Below are 21,735 nucleotides of genomic sequence, written 5' to 3' on the forward strand. Positions count from 1 at the left end.
CAGTGGGAACAAGACATCAGGCCAGTGGGAACAAGACATCAGGCCAGTGGGAACAAGACATCAGGCCAACAGGAACAAGACATCAGGCCAGTGGGAACAAGACATCAGGCCAACAGGAACAAGACATCAGGCCAACAGGAACAAGACATCAGGCCAGTGGGAACAAGACATCAGGCCAACGGGAACAAGACATCAGGCCAACAGGAACAAGACATCAGGCCAGTGGGAACAAGACATCAGGCCAGTGGGAACAAGACATCAGGCCAGTGGGAACAAGACATCAGGCCAACAGGAACAAGACATCAGGCCAACAGGAACAAGACATCAGGCCAGTGGGAACAAGACATCAGGCCAACAGGAACAAGACATCAGGCCAACAGGAACAAGACATCAGGCCAGTGGGAACAAGACATCAGGCCAGTGGGAACAAGACATCAGGCCAGTGGGAACAAGACATCAGGCCAGTGGGAACAATACATCAGGCCAGTGGGAACAAGACATCAGGCCAGTGGGAACAAGACATCAGGCCAACAGGAACAAGACATCAGGCCAGTGGGAACAAGACATCAGGCCAGTGGGAACAAGACATCAGGCCAGTGGGAACAAGACATCAGGCCAACAGGAACAAGACATCAGGCCAACAGGAACAAGACATCAGGCCAACAGGAACAAGACATCAGGCCAGTGGGAACAAGACATCAGGCCAGTGGGAACAAGACATCAGGCCAGTGGGAACAAGACATCAGGCCAACAGGAACAAGACATCAGGCCAGTGGGAACAAGACATCAGGCCAGTGGGAACAAGACATCAGGCCAGTGGGAACAAGACATCAGGCCAACAGGAACAAGACATCAGACCAACAGGAACAAGACATCAGGCCAACAGGAACAAGACATCAGACCAGTGGGAACAAGACATCAGGCCAGTGGGAACAAGACATCAGGCCAGTGGGAACAAGACATCAGGCCAACAGGAACAAGACATCAGGCCAACAGGAACAAGACATCAGGCCAGTGGGAACAAGACATCAGGCCAACAGGAACAAGACATCAGACAAGTGGGAACAAGACATCAGGCCAGTGGGAACAAGACATCAGGCCAGTGGGAACAAGACATCAGGCCAGTGGGAACAAGACATCATGCCAACAGGAACAAGACATCAGGCCAACAGGAACAAGACATCAGGCCAACAGGAACAAGACATCAGGCCAGTGGGAACAAGACATCAGGCCAACAGGAACAAGACATCAGACCAGTGGGAACAAGACATCAGGCCAGTGGGAACAAGACATCAGGCCAGTGGGAACAAGACATCAGGCCAACAGGAACAAGACATCATGCCAACAGGAACAAGACATCAGACCAGTGGGAACAAGACATCAGGCCAACAGGAACAAGACATCAGGCCAACAGGAACAAGACATCAGGCCAGTGGGAACAAGACATCAGGCCAGTGGGAACAAGACATCAGGCCAACAGGAACAAGACATCAGGCCAGTGGGAACAAGACATCAGGCCAACAGGAGCAAGACATCAGACCAGTGGGAACAAGACATCAGGCCAGTGGGAACAAGACATCAGGCCAACAGGAACAAGACATCAGGCCAGTGGGAACAAGACATCAGGCCAGTGGGAACAAGACATCAGGCCAACAGGAACAAGACATCAGGCCAACAGGAACAAGACATCAGGCCAACGGGAACAAGACATCAGGCCAACAGGAACAAGACATCAGGCCAACAGGAACAAGACATCAGGCCAGTGGGAACAAGACATCAGGCCAACAGGAACAAGACATCAGGCCAACAGGAACAAGACATCAGGCCAACAGGAACAAGACATCAGGCCAACAGGAACAAGACATCAGGCCAGTGGGAACAAGACATCAGGCCAACAGGAGCAAGATATCAGACCAGTGGGAACAAGACATCAGGCCAACAGGAACAAGACATCAGGCCAACAGGAACAAGACATCAGGCCAACGGGAACAAGACATCAGGCCAGTGGGAACAAGACATCAGGCCAACAGGAGCAAGACATCAGGCCAACAGGAGCAAGACATCAGACCAGTGGGAACAAGACATCAGGCCAACAGGAACAAGACATCAGGCCAACAGGAACAAGACATCAGGCCAATAGGAACAAGACATCAGGCCAGTGGGAACAAGACATCAGGCCAGTGGGAACAAGACATCAGGCCAGTGGGAACAAGACATCAGGCCAACAGGAACAAGACATCAGGCCAACAGGAACAAGACATCAGGCCAACAGGAACAAGACATCAGGCCAGTGGGAACAAGCCATCAGGCCAACAGGAACAAGACATCAGGCCAGTGGGAACAAGACATCAGGTCAACAGGAACAAGACATCAGGCCAACAGGAACAAGACATCAGGTCAACAGGAACAAGACATCAGGCCAACAGGAGCAAGACATCAGACCAGTGGGAACAAGACATCAGGCCAACAGGAACAAGACATCAGACCAGTGGGAACAAGACATCAGGCCAACAGGAGCAAGACATCAGACCAGTGGGAACAAGACATCAGGCCAGTGGGAACAAGACATCAGGCCAGTGGGAACAAGACATCAGGCCAACAGGAACAAGACATCAGGCCAACAGGAACAAGACATCAGGCCAGTGGGAACAAGACATCAGGCCAACAGGAACAAGACATCAGGCCAACAGGAACAAGACATCAGGCCAGTGGGAACAAGACATCAGGCCAGTGGGAACAAGACATCAGGCCGGTGGGAACAAGACATCAGGCCAACAGGAACAAGACATCAGGCCAGTGGGAACAATACATCAGGCCAACAGGAACAAGACATCAGGCCAGTGGGAACAAGACATCAGGCCAGTGGGAACAAGACATCAGGCCAGTGGGAACAAGACATCAGGCCAGTGGGAACAAGACATCAGACCAGTGGGAACAATACATCAGGCCAACAGGAACAAGACATCAGGCCAGTGGGAACAAGACATCAGGCCAACAGGAACAAGACATCAGGCCAGTGGGAATAAGACATCAGGCCAACAGGAACAAGACATCAGGCCAGTGGGAACAAGACATCAGGCCAGTGGGAACAAGACATCAGGCCAGTGGGAACAAGACATCAGGTCAACAGGAACAAGACATCAGGCCAGTGGGAACAAGACATCAGGCCAGTGGGAACAAGACATCAGGCCAGTGGGAACAAGACATCAGGCCAACAGGAACAAGACATCAGGCCAACAGGAACAAGACATCAGGCCGGTGGGAACAAGACATCAGGCCAGTGGGAACAAGACATCAGGCCAGTGGGAACAAGACATCAGGCCAGTGGGAACAAGACATCAGGCCAGTGGGAACAAGACATCAGGCCAGTGGGAACAAGACATCAGGCCAGTGGGAACAAGACATCAGGCCAGTGGGAACAAGACATCAGGCCAACAGGAACAAGACATCAGGCCAACAGGAACAAGACATCAGGCCAACAGGAACAAGACATCAGACCAGTGGGAACAAGACATCAGGCCAGTGGGAACAAGACATCAGGCCAGTGGGAACAAGACATCAGGCCAACAGGAACAAGACATCAGGCCAACAGGAACAAGACATCAGGCCAGTGGGAACAAGACATCAGGCCAACAGGAGCAAGACATCAGACCAGTGGGAACAAGACATCAGGCCAACAGGAACAAGACATCAGACCAGTGGGAACAAGACATCAGGCCAACAGGAACAAGACATCAGGCCAACAGGAGCAAGACATCAGACCAGTGGGAACAAGACATCAGGCCAGTGGGAACAAGACATCAGGCCAGTGGGAACAAGACATCAGGCCAACAGGAACAAGACATCAGGCCAACAGGAACAAGACATCAGGCCAGTGGGAACAAGACATCAGGCCAACAGGAACAAGACATCAGGCCAACAGGAACAAGACATCAGGCCAACAGGAACAAGACATCAGGCCAACAGGAACAAGACATCAGGCCAACAGGAACAAGACATCAGGCCAGTGGGAACAAGACATCAGGCCAGTGGGAACAAGACATCAGGCCGGTGGGAACAAGACATCAGGCCAACAGGAACAAGACATCAGGCCAGTGGGAACAATACATCAGGCCAACAGGAACAAGACATCAGGCCAGTGGGAACAAGACATCAGGCCAGTGGGAACAAGACATCAGGCCAGTGGGAACAAGACATCAGGCCAGTGGGAACAAGACATCAGACCAGTGGGAACAATACATCAGGCCAACAGGAACAAGACATCAGGCCAGTGGGAACAAGACATCAGGCCAACAGGAACAAGACATCAGGCCAGTGGGAACAAGACATCAGGCCAACAGGAACAAGACATCAGGCCAGTGGGAACAAGACATCAGGCCAGTGGGAACAAGACATCAGGCCAGTGGGAACAAGACATCAGGTCAACAGGAACAAGACATCAGGCCAGTGGGAACAAGACATCAGGCCAGTGGGAACAAGACATCAGGCCAGTGGGAACAAGACATCAGGCCAACAGGAACAAGACATAAGGCCAACAGGAACAAGACATCAGGCCAGTGGGAACAAGACATCAGGCCAACGGGAACAAGACATCAGGCCAACAGGAACAAGACATCAGGCCAGTGGGAACAAGACATCAGGCCAGTGGGAACAAGACATCAGGCCAGTGGGAACAAGACATCAGGCCAACAGGAACAAGACATCAGGCCAACAGGAACAAGACATCAGGCCAGTGGGAACAAGACATCAGGCCAACAGGAACAAGACATCAGGCCAACAGGAACAAGACATCAGGCCAGTGGGAACAAGACATCAGGCCAGTGGGAACAAGACATCAGGCCAGTGGGAACAAGACATCAGGCCAGTGGGAACAATACATCAGGCCAGTGGGAACAAGACATCAGGCCAGTGGGAACAAGACATCAGGCCAACAGGAACAAGACATCAGGCCAGTGGGAACAAGACATCAGGCCAGTGGGAACAAGACATCAGGCCAGTGGGAACAAGACATCAGGCCAACAGGAACAAGACATCAGGCCAACAGGAACAAGACATCAGGCCAACAGGAACAAGACATCAGGCCAGTGGGAACAAGACATCAGGCCAGTGGGAACAAGACATCAGGCCAGTGGGAACAAGACATCAGGCCAACAGGAACAAGACATCAGGCCAGTGGGAACAAGACATCAGGCCAGTGGGAACAAGACATGAGGCCAGTGGGAACAAGACATCAGGCCAACAGGAACAAGACATCAGGCCAACAGGAACAAGACATCAGGCCAACAGGAACAAGACATCAGACCAGTGGGAACAAGACATCAGGCCAGTGGGAACAAGACATCAGGCCAGTGGGAACAAGACATCAGGCCAACAGGAACAAGACATCAGGCCAACAGGAACAAGACATCAGGCCAGTGGGAACAAGACATCAGGCCAACAGGAACAAGACATCAGACAAGTGGGAACAAGACATCAGGCCAGTGGGAACAAGACATCAGGCCAGTGGGAACAAGACATCAGGCCAGTGGGAACAAGACATCATGCCAACAGGAACAAGACATCAGGCCAACAGGAACAAGACATCAGGCCAACAGGAACAAGACATCAGGCCAGTGGGAACAAGACATCAGGCCAACAGGAACAAGACATCAGACCAGTGGGAACAAGACATCAGGCCAGTGGGAACAAGACATCAGGCCAGTGGGAACAAGACATCAGGCCAGTGGGAACAAGACATCAGGCCAACAGGAACAAGACATCAGGCCAGTGGGAACAAGACATCAGGCCAACAGGAACAAGACATCAGGCCAGTGGGAACAAGACATCAGGCCAACAGGAACAAGACATCAGGCCAGTGGGAACAAGACATCAGGCCAGTGGGAACAAGACATCAGGCCAACAGGAACAAGACATCAGGCCAGTGGGAACAAGACATCAGGCCAACAGGAACAAGACATCAGGCCAACAGGAACAAGACATCAGGCCAGTGGGAACAAGACATCAGGCCAACGGGAACAAGACATCAGGCCAACAGGAACAAGACATCAGGCCAGTGGGAACAAGACATCAGGCCAGTGGGAACAAGACATCAGGCCAGTGGGAACAAGACATCAGGCCAACAGGAACAAGACATCAGGCCAACAGGAACAAGACATCAGGCCAGTGGGAACAAGACATCAGGCCAACAGGAACAAGACATCAGGCCAACAGGAACAAGACATCAGGCCAGTGGGAACAAGACATCAGGCCAGTGGGAACAAGACATCAGGCCAGTGGGAACAAGACATCAGGCCAGTGGGAACAATACATCAGGCCAGTGGGAACAAGACATCAGGCCAGTGGGAACAAGACATCAGGCCAACAGGAACAAGACATCAGGCCAGTGGGAACAAGACATCAGGCCAGTGGGAACAAGACATCAGGCCAGTGGGAACAAGACATCAGGCCAACAGGAACAAGACATCAGGCCAACAGGAACAAGACATCAGGCCAACAGGAACAAGACATCAGGCCAGTGGGAACAAGACATCAGGCCAGTGGGAACAAGACATCAGGCCAGTGGGAACAAGACATCAGGCCAACAGGAACAAGACATCAGGCCAGTGGGAACAAGACATCAGGCCAGTGGGAACAAGACATCAGGCCAGTGGGAACAAGACATCAGGCCAACAGGAACAAGACATCAGACCAACAGGAACAAGACATCAGGCCAACAGGAACAAGACATCAGACCAGTGGGAACAAGACATCAGGCCAGTGGGAACAAGACATCAGGCCAGTGGGAACAAGACATCAGGCCAACAGGAACAAGACATCAGGCCAACAGGAACAAGACATCAGGCCAGTGGGAACAAGACATCAGGCCAACAGGAACAAGACATCAGACAAGTGGGAACAAGACATCAGGCCAGTGGGAACAAGACATCAGGCCAGTGGGAACAAGACATCAGGCCAGTGGGAACAAGACATCATGCCAACAGGAACAAGACATCAGGCCAACAGGAACAAGACATCAGGCCAACAGGAACAAGACATCAGGCCAGTGGGAACAAGACATCAGGCCAACAGGAACAAGACATCAGACCAGTGGGAACAAGACATCAGGCCAGTGGGAACAAGACATCAGGCCAGTGGGAACAAGACATCAGGCCAACAGGAACAAGACATCATGCCAACAGGAACAAGACATCAGACCAGTGGGAACAAGACATCAGGCCAACAGGAACAAGACATCAGGCCAACAGGAACAAGACATCAGGCCAGTGGGAACAAGACATCAGGCCAGTGGGAACAAGACATCAGGCCAACAGGAACAAGACATCAGGCCAGTGGGAACAAGACATCAGGCCAACAGGAGCAAGACATCAGACCAGTGGGAACAAGACATCAGGCCAGTGGGAACAAGACATCAGGCCAACAGGAACAAGACATCAGGCCAGTGGGAACAAGACATCAGGCCAGTGGGAACAAGACATCAGGCCAACAGGAACAAGACATCAGGCCAACAGGAACAAGACATCAGGCCAACGGGAACAAGACATCAGGCCAACAGGAACAAGACATCAGGCCAACAGGAACAAGACATCAGGCCAGTGGGAACAAGACATCAGGCCAACAGGAACAAGACATCAGGCCAACAGGAACAAGACATCAGGCCAACAGGAACAAGACATCAGGCCAACAGGAACAAGACATCAGGCCAGTGGGAACAAGACATCAGGCCAACAGGAGCAAGATATCAGACCAGTGGGAACAAGACATCAGGCCAACAGGAACAAGACATCAGGCCAACAGGAACAAGACATCAGGCCAACGGGAACAAGACATCAGGCCAGTGGGAACAAGACATCAGGCCAACAGGAGCAAGACATCAGGCCAACAGGAGCAAGACATCAGACCAGTGGGAACAAGACATCAGGCCAACAGGAACAAGACATCAGGCCAACAGGAACAAGACATCAGGCCAATAGGAACAAGACATCAGGCCAGTGGGAACAAGACATCAGGCCAGTGGGAACAAGACATCAGGCCAGTGGGAACAAGACATCAGGCCAACAGGAACAAGACATCAGGCCAACAGGAACAAGACATCAGGCCAACAGGAACAAGACATCAGGCCAGTGGGAACAAGACATCAGGCCAACAGGAACAAGACATCAGGCCAGTGGGAACAAGACATCAGGTCAACAGGAACAAGACATCAGGCCAACAGGAACAAGACATCAGGTCAACAGGAACAAGACATCAGGCCAACAGGAGCAAGACATCAGACCAGTGGGAACAAGACATCAGGCCAACAGGAACAAGACATCAGACCAGTGGGAACAAGACATCAGGCCAACAGGAGCAAGACATCAGACCAGTGGGAACAAGACATCAGGCCAGTGGGAACAAGACATCAGGCCAGTGGGAACAAGACATCAGGCCAACAGGAACAAGACATCAGGCCAACAGGAACAAGACATCAGGCCAGTGGGAACAAGACATCAGGCCAACAGGAACAAGACATCAGGCCAACAGGAACAAGACATCAGGCCAGTGGGAACAAGACATCAGGCCAGTGGGAACAAGACATCAGGCCGGTGGGAACAAGACATCAGGCCAACAGGAACAAGACATCAGGCCAGTGGGAACAATACATCAGGCCAACAGGAACAAGACATCAGGCCAGTGGGAACAAGACATCAGGCCAGTGGGAACAAGACATCAGGCCAGTGGGAACAAGACATCAGGCCAGTGGGAACAAGACATCAGACCAGTGGGAACAATACATCAGGCCAACAGGAACAAGACATCAGGCCAGTGGGAACAAGACATCAGGCCAACAGGAACAAGACATCAGGCCAGTGGGAATAAGACATCAGGCCAACAGGAACAAGACATCAGGCCAGTGGGAACAAGACATCAGGCCAGTGGGAACAAGACATCAGGCCAGTGGGAACAAGACATCAGGTCAACAGGAACAAGACATCAGGCCAGTGGGAACAAGACATCAGGCCAGTGGGAACAAGACATCAGGCCAGTGGGAACAAGACATCAGGCCAACAGGAACAAGACATCAGGCCAACAGGAACAAGACATCAGGCCGGTGGGAACAAGACATCAGGCCAGTGGGAACAAGACATCAGGCCAGTGGGAACAAGACATCAGGCCAGTGGGAACAAGACATCAGGCCAGTGGGAACAAGACATCAGGCCAGTGGGAACAAGACATCAGGCCAGTGGGAACAAGACATCAGGCCAGTGGGAACAAGACATCAGGCCAACAGGAACAAGACATCAGGCCAACAGGAACAAGACATCAGGCCAACAGGAACAAGACATCAGACCAGTGGGAACAAGACATCAGGCCAGTGGGAACAAGACATCAGGCCAGTGGGAACAAGACATCAGGCCAACAGGAACAAGACATCAGGCCAACAGGAACAAGACATCAGGCCAGTGGGAACAAGACATCAGGCCAACAGGAGCAAGACATCAGACCAGTGGGAACAAGACATCAGGCCAACAGGAACAAGACATCAGACCAGTGGGAACAAGACATCAGGCCAACAGGAACAAGACATCAGGCCAACAGGAGCAAGACATCAGACCAGTGGGAACAAGACATCAGGCCAGTGGGAACAAGACATCAGGCCAGTGGGAACAAGACATCAGGCCAACAGGAACAAGACATCAGGCCAACAGGAACAAGACATCAGGCCAGTGGGAACAAGACATCAGGCCAACAGGAACAAGACATCAGGCCAACAGGAACAAGACATCAGGCCAACAGGAACAAGACATCAGGCCAACAGGAACAAGACATCAGGCCAACAGGAACAAGACATCAGGCCAGTGGGAACAAGACATCAGGCCAGTGGGAACAAGACATCAGGCCGGTGGGAACAAGACATCAGGCCAACAGGAACAAGACATCAGGCCAGTGGGAACAATACATCAGGCCAACAGGAACAAGACATCAGGCCAGTGGGAACAAGACATCAGGCCAGTGGGAACAAGACATCAGGCCAGTGGGAACAAGACATCAGGCCAGTGGGAACAAGACATCAGACCAGTGGGAACAATACATCAGGCCAACAGGAACAAGACATCAGGCCAGTGGGAACAAGACATCAGGCCAACAGGAACAAGACATCAGGCCAGTGGGAACAAGACATCAGGCCAACAGGAACAAGACATCAGGCCAGTGGGAACAAGACATCAGGCCAGTGGGAACAAGACATCAGGCCAGTGGGAACAAGACATCAGGTCAACAGGAACAAGACATCAGGCCAGTGGGAACAAGACATCAGGCCAGTGGGAACAAGACATCAGGCCAGTGGGAACAAGACATCAGGCCAACAGGAACAAGACATCAGGCCAGTGGGAACAAGACATCAGGCCAGTGGGAACAAGACATCAGGCCAGTGGGAACAAGACATCAGGCCAGTGGGAACAATACATCAGGCCAGTGGGAACAAGACATCAGGCCAGTGGGAACAAGACATCAGGCCAACAGGAACAAGACATCAGGCCAGTGGGAACAAGACATCAGGCCAGTGGGAACAAGACATCAGGCCAGTGGGAACAAGACATCAGGCCAACAGGAACAAGACATCAGGCCAACAGGAACAAGACATCAGGCCAACAGGAACAAGACATCAGGCCAGTGGGAACAAGACATCAGGCCAGTGGGAACAAGACATCAGGCCAGTGGGAACAAGACATCAGGCCAACAGGAACAAGACATCAGGCCAGTGGGAACAAGACATCAGGCCAGTGGGAACAAGACATCAGGCCAGTGGGAACAAGACATCAGGCCAACAGGAACAAGACATCAGGCCAACAGGAACAAGACATCAGGCCAACAGGAACAAGACATCAGACCAGTGGGAACAAGACATCAGGCCAGTGGGAACAAGACATCAGGCCAGTGGGAACAAGACATCAGGCCAACAGGAACAAGACATCAGGCCAACAGGAACAAGACATCAGGCCAGTGGGAACAAGACATCAGGCCAACAGGAACAAGACATCAGACAAGTGGGAACAAGACATCAGGCCAGTGGGAACAAGACATCAGGCCAGTGGGAACAAGACATCAGGCCAGTGGGAACAAGACATCATGCCAACAGGAACAAGACATCAGGCCAACAGGAACAAGACATCAGGCCAACAGGAACAAGACATCAGGCCAGTGGGAACAAGACATCAGGCCAACAGGAACAAGACATCAGACCAGTGGGAACAAGACATCAGGCCAGTGGGAACAAGACATCAGGCCAGTGGGAACAAGACATCAGGCCAACAGGAACAAGACATCATGCCAACAGGAACAAGACATCAGACCAGTGGGAACAAGACATCAGGCCAACAGGAACAAGACATCAGGCCAGTGGGAACAAGACATCAGGCCAACAGGAACAAGACATCAGACCAGTGGGAACAAGACATCAGGCCAACGGGAACAAGACATCAGGCCAGTGGGAACAAGACATCAGGCCAACAGGAACAAGACATCAGGCCAACGGGAACAAGACATCAGGCCAGTGGGAACAAGACATCAGGCCAGTGGGAACAAGACATCAGGCCAGTGGGAACAAGACATCAGGCCAACAGGAACAAGACATCAGGCCAGTGGGAACAAGACATCAGGCCAGTGGGAACAAGACATCAGGCCAGTGGGAACAAGACATCAGGCCAGTGGGAACAAGACATCAGGCCAACAGGAACAAGACATCAGGCCAGTGGGAACAAGACATCAGGCCAACAGGAACAAGACATCAGGCCAGTGGGAACAAGACATCAGGCCAGTGGGAACAAGACATCAGGCCAGTGGGAACAAGACATCAGGCCAACAGGAACAAGACATCAGGCCAGTGGGAACAAGACATCAGGCCAGTGGGAACAAGACATCAGGCCAGTGGGAACAAGACATCAGGCCAGTGGGAACAAGACATCAGGCCAGTGGGAACAAGACAGGCCAACAGGAACAAGACATCAGGCCAGTGGGAACAAGACATCAGGCCAGTGGGAACAAGACATCAGGCCAGTGGGAACAAGACATCAGGCCAACAGGAACAAGACATCAGGCCAGTGGGAACAAGACATCAGGCCAACAGGAACAAGACATCAGGCCAACAGGAACAAGACATCAGGCCAGTGGGAACAAGACATCAGGCCAGTGGGAACAAGACATCAGGCCAGTGGGAACAAGACATCAGGCCAGTGGGAACAAGACATCAGGCCAGTGGGAACAAGACATCAGGCCAGTGGGAACAATACATCAGGCCAGTGGGAACAAGACATCAGGCCAACAGGAACAAGACATCAGGCCAACAGGAACAAGACATCAGGCCAACAGGAACAAGACATCAGGCCAGTGGGAACAAGACATCAGGCCAACAGGAACAAGACATCAGGCCAACAGGAACAAGACATCAGGCCAGTGGGAACAAGACATCAGGCCAGTGGGAACAAGACATCAGGCCAGTGGGAACAAGACATCAGGCCAGTGGGAACAAGACATCAGGCCAGTGGGAACAAGACATCAGGCCAACAGGAACAAGACATCAGGCCAACAGGAACAAGACATCAGGCCAACAGGAACAAGACATCAGGCCAACAGGAACAAGACATCAGGCCAACAGGAACAAGACATCAGGCCAGTGGGAACAAGACATCAGGCCAGTGGGAACAAGACATCAGGCCAGTGGGAACAAGACATCAGGCCAGTGGGAACAAGACATCAGGCCAGTGGGAACAAGACATCAGGCCAGTGGGAACAAGACATCAGGCCAACAGGAACAAGACATCAGGCCAGTGGGAACAAGACATCAGGCCAACAGGAACAAGACATCAGGCCAGTGGGAACAAGACATCAGGCCAACAGGAACAAGACATCAGGCCAGTGGGAACAAGACATCAGGCCAGTGGGAACAAGACATCAGGCCAGTGGGAACAAGACATCAGGCCAGTGGGAACAAGACATCAGGCCAGTGGGAACAAGACATCAGGCCAGTGGGAACAAGACATCAGGCCAGTGGGAACAAGACATCAGGCCAACAGGAGCAAGACATCAGACCAGTGGGAACAAGACATCAGACCAGTGGGAACAAGACATCAGGCCAACAGGAACAAGACATCAGGCCAGTGGGAACAAGACATCAGGCCAGTGGGAACAAGACATCAGGCCAGTGGGAACAAGACATCAGGCCAACAGGAACAAGACATCAGGCCAGTGGGAACAAGACATCAGGCCAGTGGGAACAAGACATCAGGCCAACAGGAACAAGACATCAGGCCAGTGGGAACAAGACATCAGGCCAACAGGAACAAGACATCAGGCCAGTGGGAACAAGACATCAGGCCAACAGGAACAAGACATCAGGCCAGTGGGAACAAGACATCAGGCCAACAGGAACAAGACATCAGGCCAGTGGGAACAAGACATCAGGCCAGTGGGAACAAGACATCAGGCCAGTGGGAACAAGACATCAGGCCAACAGGAACAAGACATCAGGCCAGTGGGAACAAGACATCAGGCCAGTGGGAACAAGACATCAGGCCAGTGGGAACAAGACAGGCCAACAGGAACAAGACATCAGGCCAGTGGGAACAAGACATCAGGCCAGTGGGAACAAGACATCAGGCCAACGGGAACAAGACATCAGGCCAGTGGGAACAAGACATCAGGCCAGTGGGAACAAGACATCAGGCCAGTGGGAACAAGACATCAGGCCAACAGGAACAAGACATCAGGCCAGTGGGAACAAGACATCAGGCCAACAGGAACAAGACATCAGGCCAGTGGGAACAAGACATCAGGCCAGTGGGAACAAGACATCAGGCCAGTGGGAACAAGACATCAGGCCAGTGGGAATAAGACATCAGGCCAGTGGGAACAAGACATCAGGCCAGTGGGAACAAGACATCAGGCCAGTGGGAACAAGACATCAGGCCAACAGGAACAAGACATCAGGCCAGTGGGAACAAGACATCAGGCCAGTGGGAACAAGACATCAGGCCAGTGGGAACAAGACATCAGGCCAGTGGGAACAAGACATCAGGCCAACAGGAACAAGACATCAGGCCAGTGGGAACAAGACATCAGGCCAGTGGGAACAAGACATCAGGCCAGTGGGAACAAGACATCAGGCCAACAGGAACAAGACATCAGACCAACAGGAACAAGACATCAGGCCAACAGGAACAAGACATCAGACCAGTGGGAACAAGACATCAGGCCAGTGGGAACAAGACATCAGGCCAGTGGGAACAAGACATCAGGCCAACAGGAACAAGACATCAGGCCAACAGGAACAAGACATCAGGCCAGTGGGAACAAGACATCAGGCCAACAGGAACAAGACATCAGACAAGTGGGAACAAGACATCAGGCCAGTGGGAACAAGACATCAGGCCAGTGGGAACAAGACATCAGGCCAGTGGGAACAAGACATCATGCCAACAGGAACAAGACATCAGGCCAACAGGAACAAGACATCAGGCCAACAGGAACAAGACATCAGGCCAGTGGGAACAAGACATCAGGCCAACAGGAACAAGACATCAGACCAGTGGGAACAAGACATCAGGCCAGTGGGAACAAGACATCAGGCCAGTGGGAACAAGACATCAGGCCAACAGGAACAAGACATCATGCCAACAGGAACAAGACATCAGACCAGTGGGAACAAGACATCAGGCCAACAGGAACAAGACATCAGGCCAACAGGAACAAGACATCAGGCCAGTGGGAACAAGACATCAGGCCAGTGGGAACAAGACATCAGGCCAACAGGAACAAGACATCAGGCCAGTGGGAACAAGACATCAGGCCAACAGGAGCAAGACATCAGACCAGTGGGAACAAGACATCAGGCCAGTGGGAACAAGACATCAGGCCAACAGGAACAAGACATCAGGCCAGTGGGAACAAGACATCAGGCCAGTGGGAACAAGACATCAGGCCAACAGGAACAAGACATCAGGCCAACAGGAACAAGACATCAGGCCAACGGGAACAAGACATCAGGCCAACAGGAACAAGACATCAGGCCAACAGGAACAAGACATCAGGCCAGTGGGAACAAGACATCAGGCCAACAGGAACAAGACATCAGGCCAACAGGAACAAGACATCAGGCCAACAGGAACAAGACATCAGGCCAACAGGAACAAGACATCAGGCCAGTGGGAACAAGACATCAGGCCAACAGGAACAAGACATCAGGCCAGTGGGAACAAGACATCAGGCCAACAGGAACAAGACATCAGGCCAGTGGGAACAAGACATCAGGCCAGTGGGAACAAGACATCAGGCCAGTGGGAACAAGACATCAGGCCAGTGGGAACAAGACATCAGGCCAGTGGGAACAAGACATCAGGCCAGTGGGAACAAGACATCAGGCCAGTGGGAACAAGACATCAGGCCAACAGGAACAAGACATCAGGCCAGTGGGAACAAGACATCAGGCCAGTGGGAACAAGACATCAGGCCAGTGGGAACAAGACATCAGGCCAGTGGGAACAAGACATCAGGCCAACAGGAACAAGACATCAGGCCAGTGGGAACAAGACATCAGGCCAGTGGGAACAAGACATCAGGCCAGTGGGAACAAGACATCAGGCCAGTGGGAACAAGACATCAGGCCAACAGGAACAAGACATCAGGCCAGCGGGAACAAGACATCAGGCCAGTGGGAACAAGACATCAGGCCAACAGGAACAAGACATCAGGCCAGTGGGAACAAGACATCAGGCCAACAGGAACAAGACATCAGGCCAGTGGGAACAAGACATCAGGCCAGTGGGAACAAGACATCAGGCCAGTGGGAACAAGACATCAGGCCAGTGGGAACAAGACATCAGGCCAGTGGGAACAAGACATCAGGCCAGTGGGAACAAGACATCAGGCCAACAGGAACAAGACATCAGACCAGTGGGAACAAGACATCAGGCCAGTGGGAACAAGACATCAGACCAGTGGGAACAAGACATCAGGCCAGTGGGAACAATACATCAGGCCAGTGGGAACAAGACATCAGGCCAGTGGGAACAAGACATCAGGCCAACAGGAACAAGACATCAGGCCAACGGGAACAAGACATCAGGCCAACAGGAACAAGACATCAGGCCAACAGGAATTGGATATTGGGCCAAAAGGATCAAGACATCAGGCCAACAGAACAAGACATCAAGCAAACAGGAATTGGATATCAGGCCAGTGGGAATAAGACATTAGGCCATGTAGACCTCTTTGATGTATCACAGAAACAGATTTAGCTTGACAGATATAGTGGCCCATCTTAGTGTCCAGACCTAGACATTGCACCCATCTTCATCCTCCCAAGCTTTTCAACTGCAACACAAGAGCCCCCTCCCATTTTTTTCCTGTCTCTACGGTTACGTACACCTGGTAGCTGTCGTAGGATGACCAGAGAGGGGTAGGGAACAATGAGCTCATACCTGGTTGCTAGTTGGATACGACATACTAATTAAGTGCAACAGAACTGTAGCAAAATTGAAATTAGGTTAGGCAGGTGGTGGAAAGACAAAGAAGAAAACATGCTTCTTATTAATCTTATACATCCAACTCATATTCTTTATTCAAAAAGAAAAATGGGATACCCGACAACATTATGGTTTATGCAAAAGTCAAATAATCTCAAAGTTTAGTTACTCTGTTTTTACTCAAGGCTAACATGTTTTACTAGGTTAAAATTAAAAGAATAAAAAATTGAACTTGTAATGATATCTTTGTTGAAAAATTGTTTCTGATCCTAGAAATTTCTTACCATTTCCACGACATACACAAGACTCCAACTGTTTCTGCTTTTCGATAGATGTCATCTCACAAAAACTTCTGCACTTACCACCGTAGCAGTGTCCCCTACACGACAGAAGAAGACTAATCAGCATAATGGCCTAAAATCCCTAGAACACTTATTATCTTTGATATCAAAGTGTTTACTTTTTATTTTTAATAATTTCAAATGCTAATTTAAAACATTGAACTGTTTATACATATTTTAATTCCAACATAAAATTTAGAAGAATTCTGATATTTTTAGTTGTGCAGACTACAAGATGTTTTTAAATCTGTAAATAGCTGTGTTTTATAATGTTCAGCACATATTCTGACACCAGAAGATTTTAACCTTTGATAGCATGAATTTTCTTCTTCTTTCTGGTTCTTTGTTCTTAATTTTAGTGTTGGAAGAGATCCCCCTCAAACACAATTAAGGATACATGTCAACTGGTTATGCGTCATTGAGGCCATTGACTACAATTTCAGCCTGCTTTTCTTTTTGATTTGCTTCCATAGCCTTGAACAAACTACAAGGCAGCAGTTGTTTGATTTAGGAGTCTCTCCTAGAAGAGTGGCTGTCCCCAGCTAATGAGCCTCATCTGCCCGAGGGTTTGAACTTGAGGCTTTTCGGTTTAGCAACCATGAGCTTTACAGACTCGACCACATCGACCCCTTATAATTAATACCAATAGCATAGACAATATTGATCAGGGTAGGTGGAGTAAGATTTTTAAATCTGGTGTTTTCACACAACAAAGATTGGCTTTCAAGTGTTAGCATTGGCAACAATTTTGCTGCAGCTGGGTTCTGCAGGTTATTTGTTTAGTATGAGAACCGATTGAAATTTTTTTTTAAATGGAGAGAATCATTAAAGAATTTGAGAAATATTTTCTGAGCTGTACATTTTACTGCATTCTGGGTGAAAAATGACAGAGAAAGAAGGTTATTTTTATTATTTTCTTAAACAGATTTTTTTTAGAATAATTGGGACATTTTTCATTTAACTAAAACAAAACCAACTCAAAGCCAGGTTTTGTGTGATGCTGTGTGTGAACAGTACATTACTGAATAGTATCTTATAACTGTATTATATATTTAGTAACGTTTGGTCTCCTTACAATGGCAGGTAATGACTTTCCAAATAATCTGATTTCATGAAAATACAACAAAAAACATGCTCACCCATCCACACACGTTGAATTATCGGGTAAAAACTCAGGATCAGCACAAACATGTTCAGTGCCTCTGAATTTTCAGTTAATAGAATGCAAACTATTCATTTTGGTATACCAGGATAAATCAAAGATAGAAGTAGAAAAAATAATGTTTCTAAGTAGTAATATAGTTTATGTAGCTTATAAACAATTCGTTTTTTTAACCGCTTACCACTAAAGCTACCGACGACATCTATTAAAATAATGATAAATCAGATAAAATCTAAATCAGTAGACTGCAATCTGCAATTTTTGCCCACCCACAAGGTAAATACCTCAATATATACATTAACATATTTTTATTTTCTTGTTGCAATCTTGTCCTACACACCAGAGTAATAAAACATTTTATAAGGATTTCATCAACACTATCAATTGTGTATTTTTATACATGTGACCTTGTTTTCTAACTTAAATGTTATTTAAATGTATACAAGGTCAGCGCTATATTTATTGGATCTTAGCTATTAGGGCGCGGGTTTGCCTATATGGCCACCAGGATGCACTGTTAATGATGCCTGATTTGATATTCTCAATGATTATAGTAACCCAATTGATAATGCTCATGGGGGAGCCCAGGGTTTATTTTTTCAATTGAATTTAGTACCCCCGTACAGGACGCCTAACCAATGAATCCCAGGTGCTAAGATAGCAGACAGGGAACTCTAAGCACCAAACCACACCCTACTACTGGGGTGCCGCTCCTCTTCTTCTGCGTTCTTAATTTTAGCGTTGAAAGAGATTCCCTCCAACAAAATTGAGTATAGGTGTCAACTTGTTAATCACCATATAGGCAGTTAATTATAACATGCTTTTCTTTTGGTATTTGCTTCCATAGCCTTTGTCCAACCAAGAACAAACTAGAAGGTAGCAGTTTTTTTATTTTGGAGTTGTCTCTCCTAGAAGAGTTTCTGTCTCCAGCTGTGGAGCCTCATCTGCCAGAGACTTTTTCGTTTTAGCAACCATGAGCTTTACCTACTCAACCACGCCCACCTATGTGCCACCCCTCAAAGTTTCTTTTATGTTTATTGCAGAAACCCTCACACAAATATTCTCAATAACTTCCCAAAATTTCATGGTGTAGTAATACATTAAAGGCCCACAGACAAACTTTCGTTTTTTAATGTATAATATATATGTATGTATTTACATGTAGTAGCTCTATTTGTGTAAGTGGTGCATACCAGTGCTTTGCTACAGTGTGAAGCCATTTACTTTTTGGAGGACAGAAAAGAAAGGCACAAAACACATTTCTTGTGCAAGAAATTAAGGGGTAGGGAATAAAAGAAGATCAATAGTACACTGCTCAACAACCAACATAATACCATGAGCCCCAGCCCACCTTGCTGCCAACACCCCACATACCAAACCTCATCCTACAATCCATACGCAATCACTCCCCACGCCATGACCCCCCCATACTCCACACCTGAACCAAACCTGTGGAGGACGCACTATTATTCATTAACTATGTCTGTTGATCTACCTACTTATCTAAAATACATTCATGTTATGGAGAAGTCAAAGCAAAATTACAATTGATGAAAGCACCTAAGTGAAAAGAGTTCTATTTTTAAGAATAAACTTAATAGAGTGCTAAAAAGGATACACACAGTATGCTTCATTTTTACACTCGTTAGGTAAAGCCGCAGCACACACTGTACCTGTTATTGCAATAGTGCAATTAGAACAACAGACTGTATTGAAGTCACTGAAATAAAAAATATATTTTGAAAAAAAAAAACCATAAGTTTTATTAATGTGAGTGGCTGGGGTGTTATTTATTAATTTCTTAATTATTATCATCATCTTTTAAGGTAGGATTTAAAGCGAATATGGCTTTTAGTTCCCCATAGAGGGCAGTTGTTGTTTAATTAAGTAGTATAGTACTATGGCAGCATAATATTTTTACATTTTAACTTTGTTAAGAGCTTAAAATTATTAATGTCGAGCTTATTATATTGAATGGTCTCAAAAAATATTTTGCATTGTATTGTTGGGGACTAGTTCCTATGGGTAACGTGTGTACTTTGTCCGAGTGACAAAATTTGAATGCCTTTCTTTTTGAGTATGTTTTTGGCCCAGACTTTCTGAGGAAAAGTTAAGGTTTGTGAAAGGCGGTAGAAATTTGCTGTCTTATAATACTATTTTTCTTGTTGCCATATCTGACTAGGTGTTTAGTTAATATATTCTGTTTAGTTCATGTTTTATTACCCTTAAATTTATGTATTAGGTTTTTTAAAATAAGATTTTAGTGAATTGTTTTGACATTTTAAAAAAGTTGGTTCCACAATTTCATTTCAATAAAGTTATAATTAGCTAATGACCTTGTTTTATTTAGATTAAGGTTAGGTTTTTAACCACAGTGGGGTATCCACAGTTGGACTGATGCCCAATAATGCATAGTCTCTGCAGGTAGATTAGGTTACACCCCCACCTCATGTCAGGGCTTAAATAAATTAGTTCTGCTTTAAAAAGGTACCTGCAAGTAGCTGTTGGCTTAAGCTTACAATCTGGTGTGCAGCATTTATCCGCACCAATTTTACTGTTTGTGCCAGCATCACACTCCTCTTCTGGATCAACAACTCCGTTACCACAAAATGCAGTATGTAGACTTCTATCTGTAAGAAACAGCAAAAAAAGAAATATATGGACTGAAAATTTCAAAATGAATTAAAAAAATATTTTAAAACATGTCACAAAATATATAAAGAAACAGTCACAATGTATCCTATCAAAATATTACAGTAGAAGGTGTATCTGGGTTAGAGAACTGAAGTATGGAAAACCAAAAGGCTAACCATATTTCTTTGATAAAAACAAATCACTATGCATATTGAGCACACTGGGTAATGCTATCTTAAACTGTTTTAATTCTTGTAAAGACAAATGGTGGAAACATTACATACTATGTTTCTTAATGAGTATTTGTGTTTGATTCCTGGTCTTAAAATTAGATAGAGACAAAACATCACAAAACTATCAAACCCAATGATTTAAAATCCAATTAATACATATTTTAAAAACAAGATTACTAATTTTTTTTTTCATGTTGGAATTCATTGAGTGTTCTGAACCTTCATAAAAAAGTTAATTAAAATCTTTAATACATACGGTGGAAGCAGCTTGCGTGATTAATTCCTCGACCAATCTGCTTCAAAGAGCAGGGAGAAAAAAGCTGCAGAAAAAATAATTGCTTGTTATGAAAGAAACAAGGAAGGCAAATTTTGTTGGGTTATAAGTATTTGTGAACAGTTTTTCTTGTTAAATTTATTTCTTGTATTAAGTAACATTTTTTTAACAGAAGGTACAAAAGGATGTTCTTAAATATTTATACAGGTATTATTAGTGAATGAAAGCTGCACTCTAGTTATTAAAAAGAGGTAACCAGGAATGACAAGTTTGCACTGTGGATAGAGGTTTATCTCAATGCAGTAAGAGGAAAACCCATTAAAAATAATGAAGCTGATGAGTGGATTATATTTACCCAATGATTAGGTTTGGTCCCTGATACAGAACTTGGCCACATGAGAAAATTACCTCCTTGCTCATCTGGTTTTGAGCATTCAGCTGTCTCTGGGTCATGGTTGCTTCCAAAATTGTGACCTAGAAATAAATGAATTAATAAAACAGTTTATAAACTGTTATAAAACCCACACATGTAAGATGGAGTGTAAAATGTTTTTGTGCAAAACATCCAGGGTTTAAATGTGTAGTCAACTTTTTA

The 21,735-nt window shown here is 47.7% G+C and overlaps 1 protein-coding gene across 3 annotated transcripts in view; it reads right to left on the minus strand.

Moving 5' to 3' along the window:
* Positions 1-21,735, minus strand: part of LOC131927568 (ADAM 17-like protease) — a 38,573-nt gene that overhangs the window by 9,020 nt on the left and 7,818 nt on the right. For all 3 annotated transcript variants that reach the window (XM_059283280.1, XM_059283279.1, XM_059283281.1), the window contains exons 12-17: positions 21,496-21,614; positions 21,123-21,186; positions 20,491-20,629; positions 19,618-19,719; positions 17,977-18,039; positions 16,781-16,875 (exon numbers count right to left, since the gene is read on the minus strand). In XM_059283280.1, coding sequence (XP_059139263.1) covers positions 16,781-16,875; positions 17,977-18,039; positions 19,618-19,719; positions 20,491-20,629; positions 21,123-21,186; positions 21,496-21,614 — 582 coding nt within the window. The remainder of the gene's footprint in view (positions 1-16,780; positions 16,876-17,976; positions 18,040-19,617; positions 19,720-20,490; positions 20,630-21,122; positions 21,187-21,495; positions 21,615-21,735) is intronic.

This window comes from Physella acuta, unplaced genomic scaffold (assembly GCF_028476545.2).
Source record: "Physella acuta isolate Inbredline_101_S28 unplaced genomic scaffold, ASM2847654v3 ptg001419l, whole genome shotgun sequence".
Classification (NCBI taxonomy): domain Eukaryota; kingdom Metazoa; phylum Mollusca; class Gastropoda; family Physidae; genus Physella; species Physella acuta.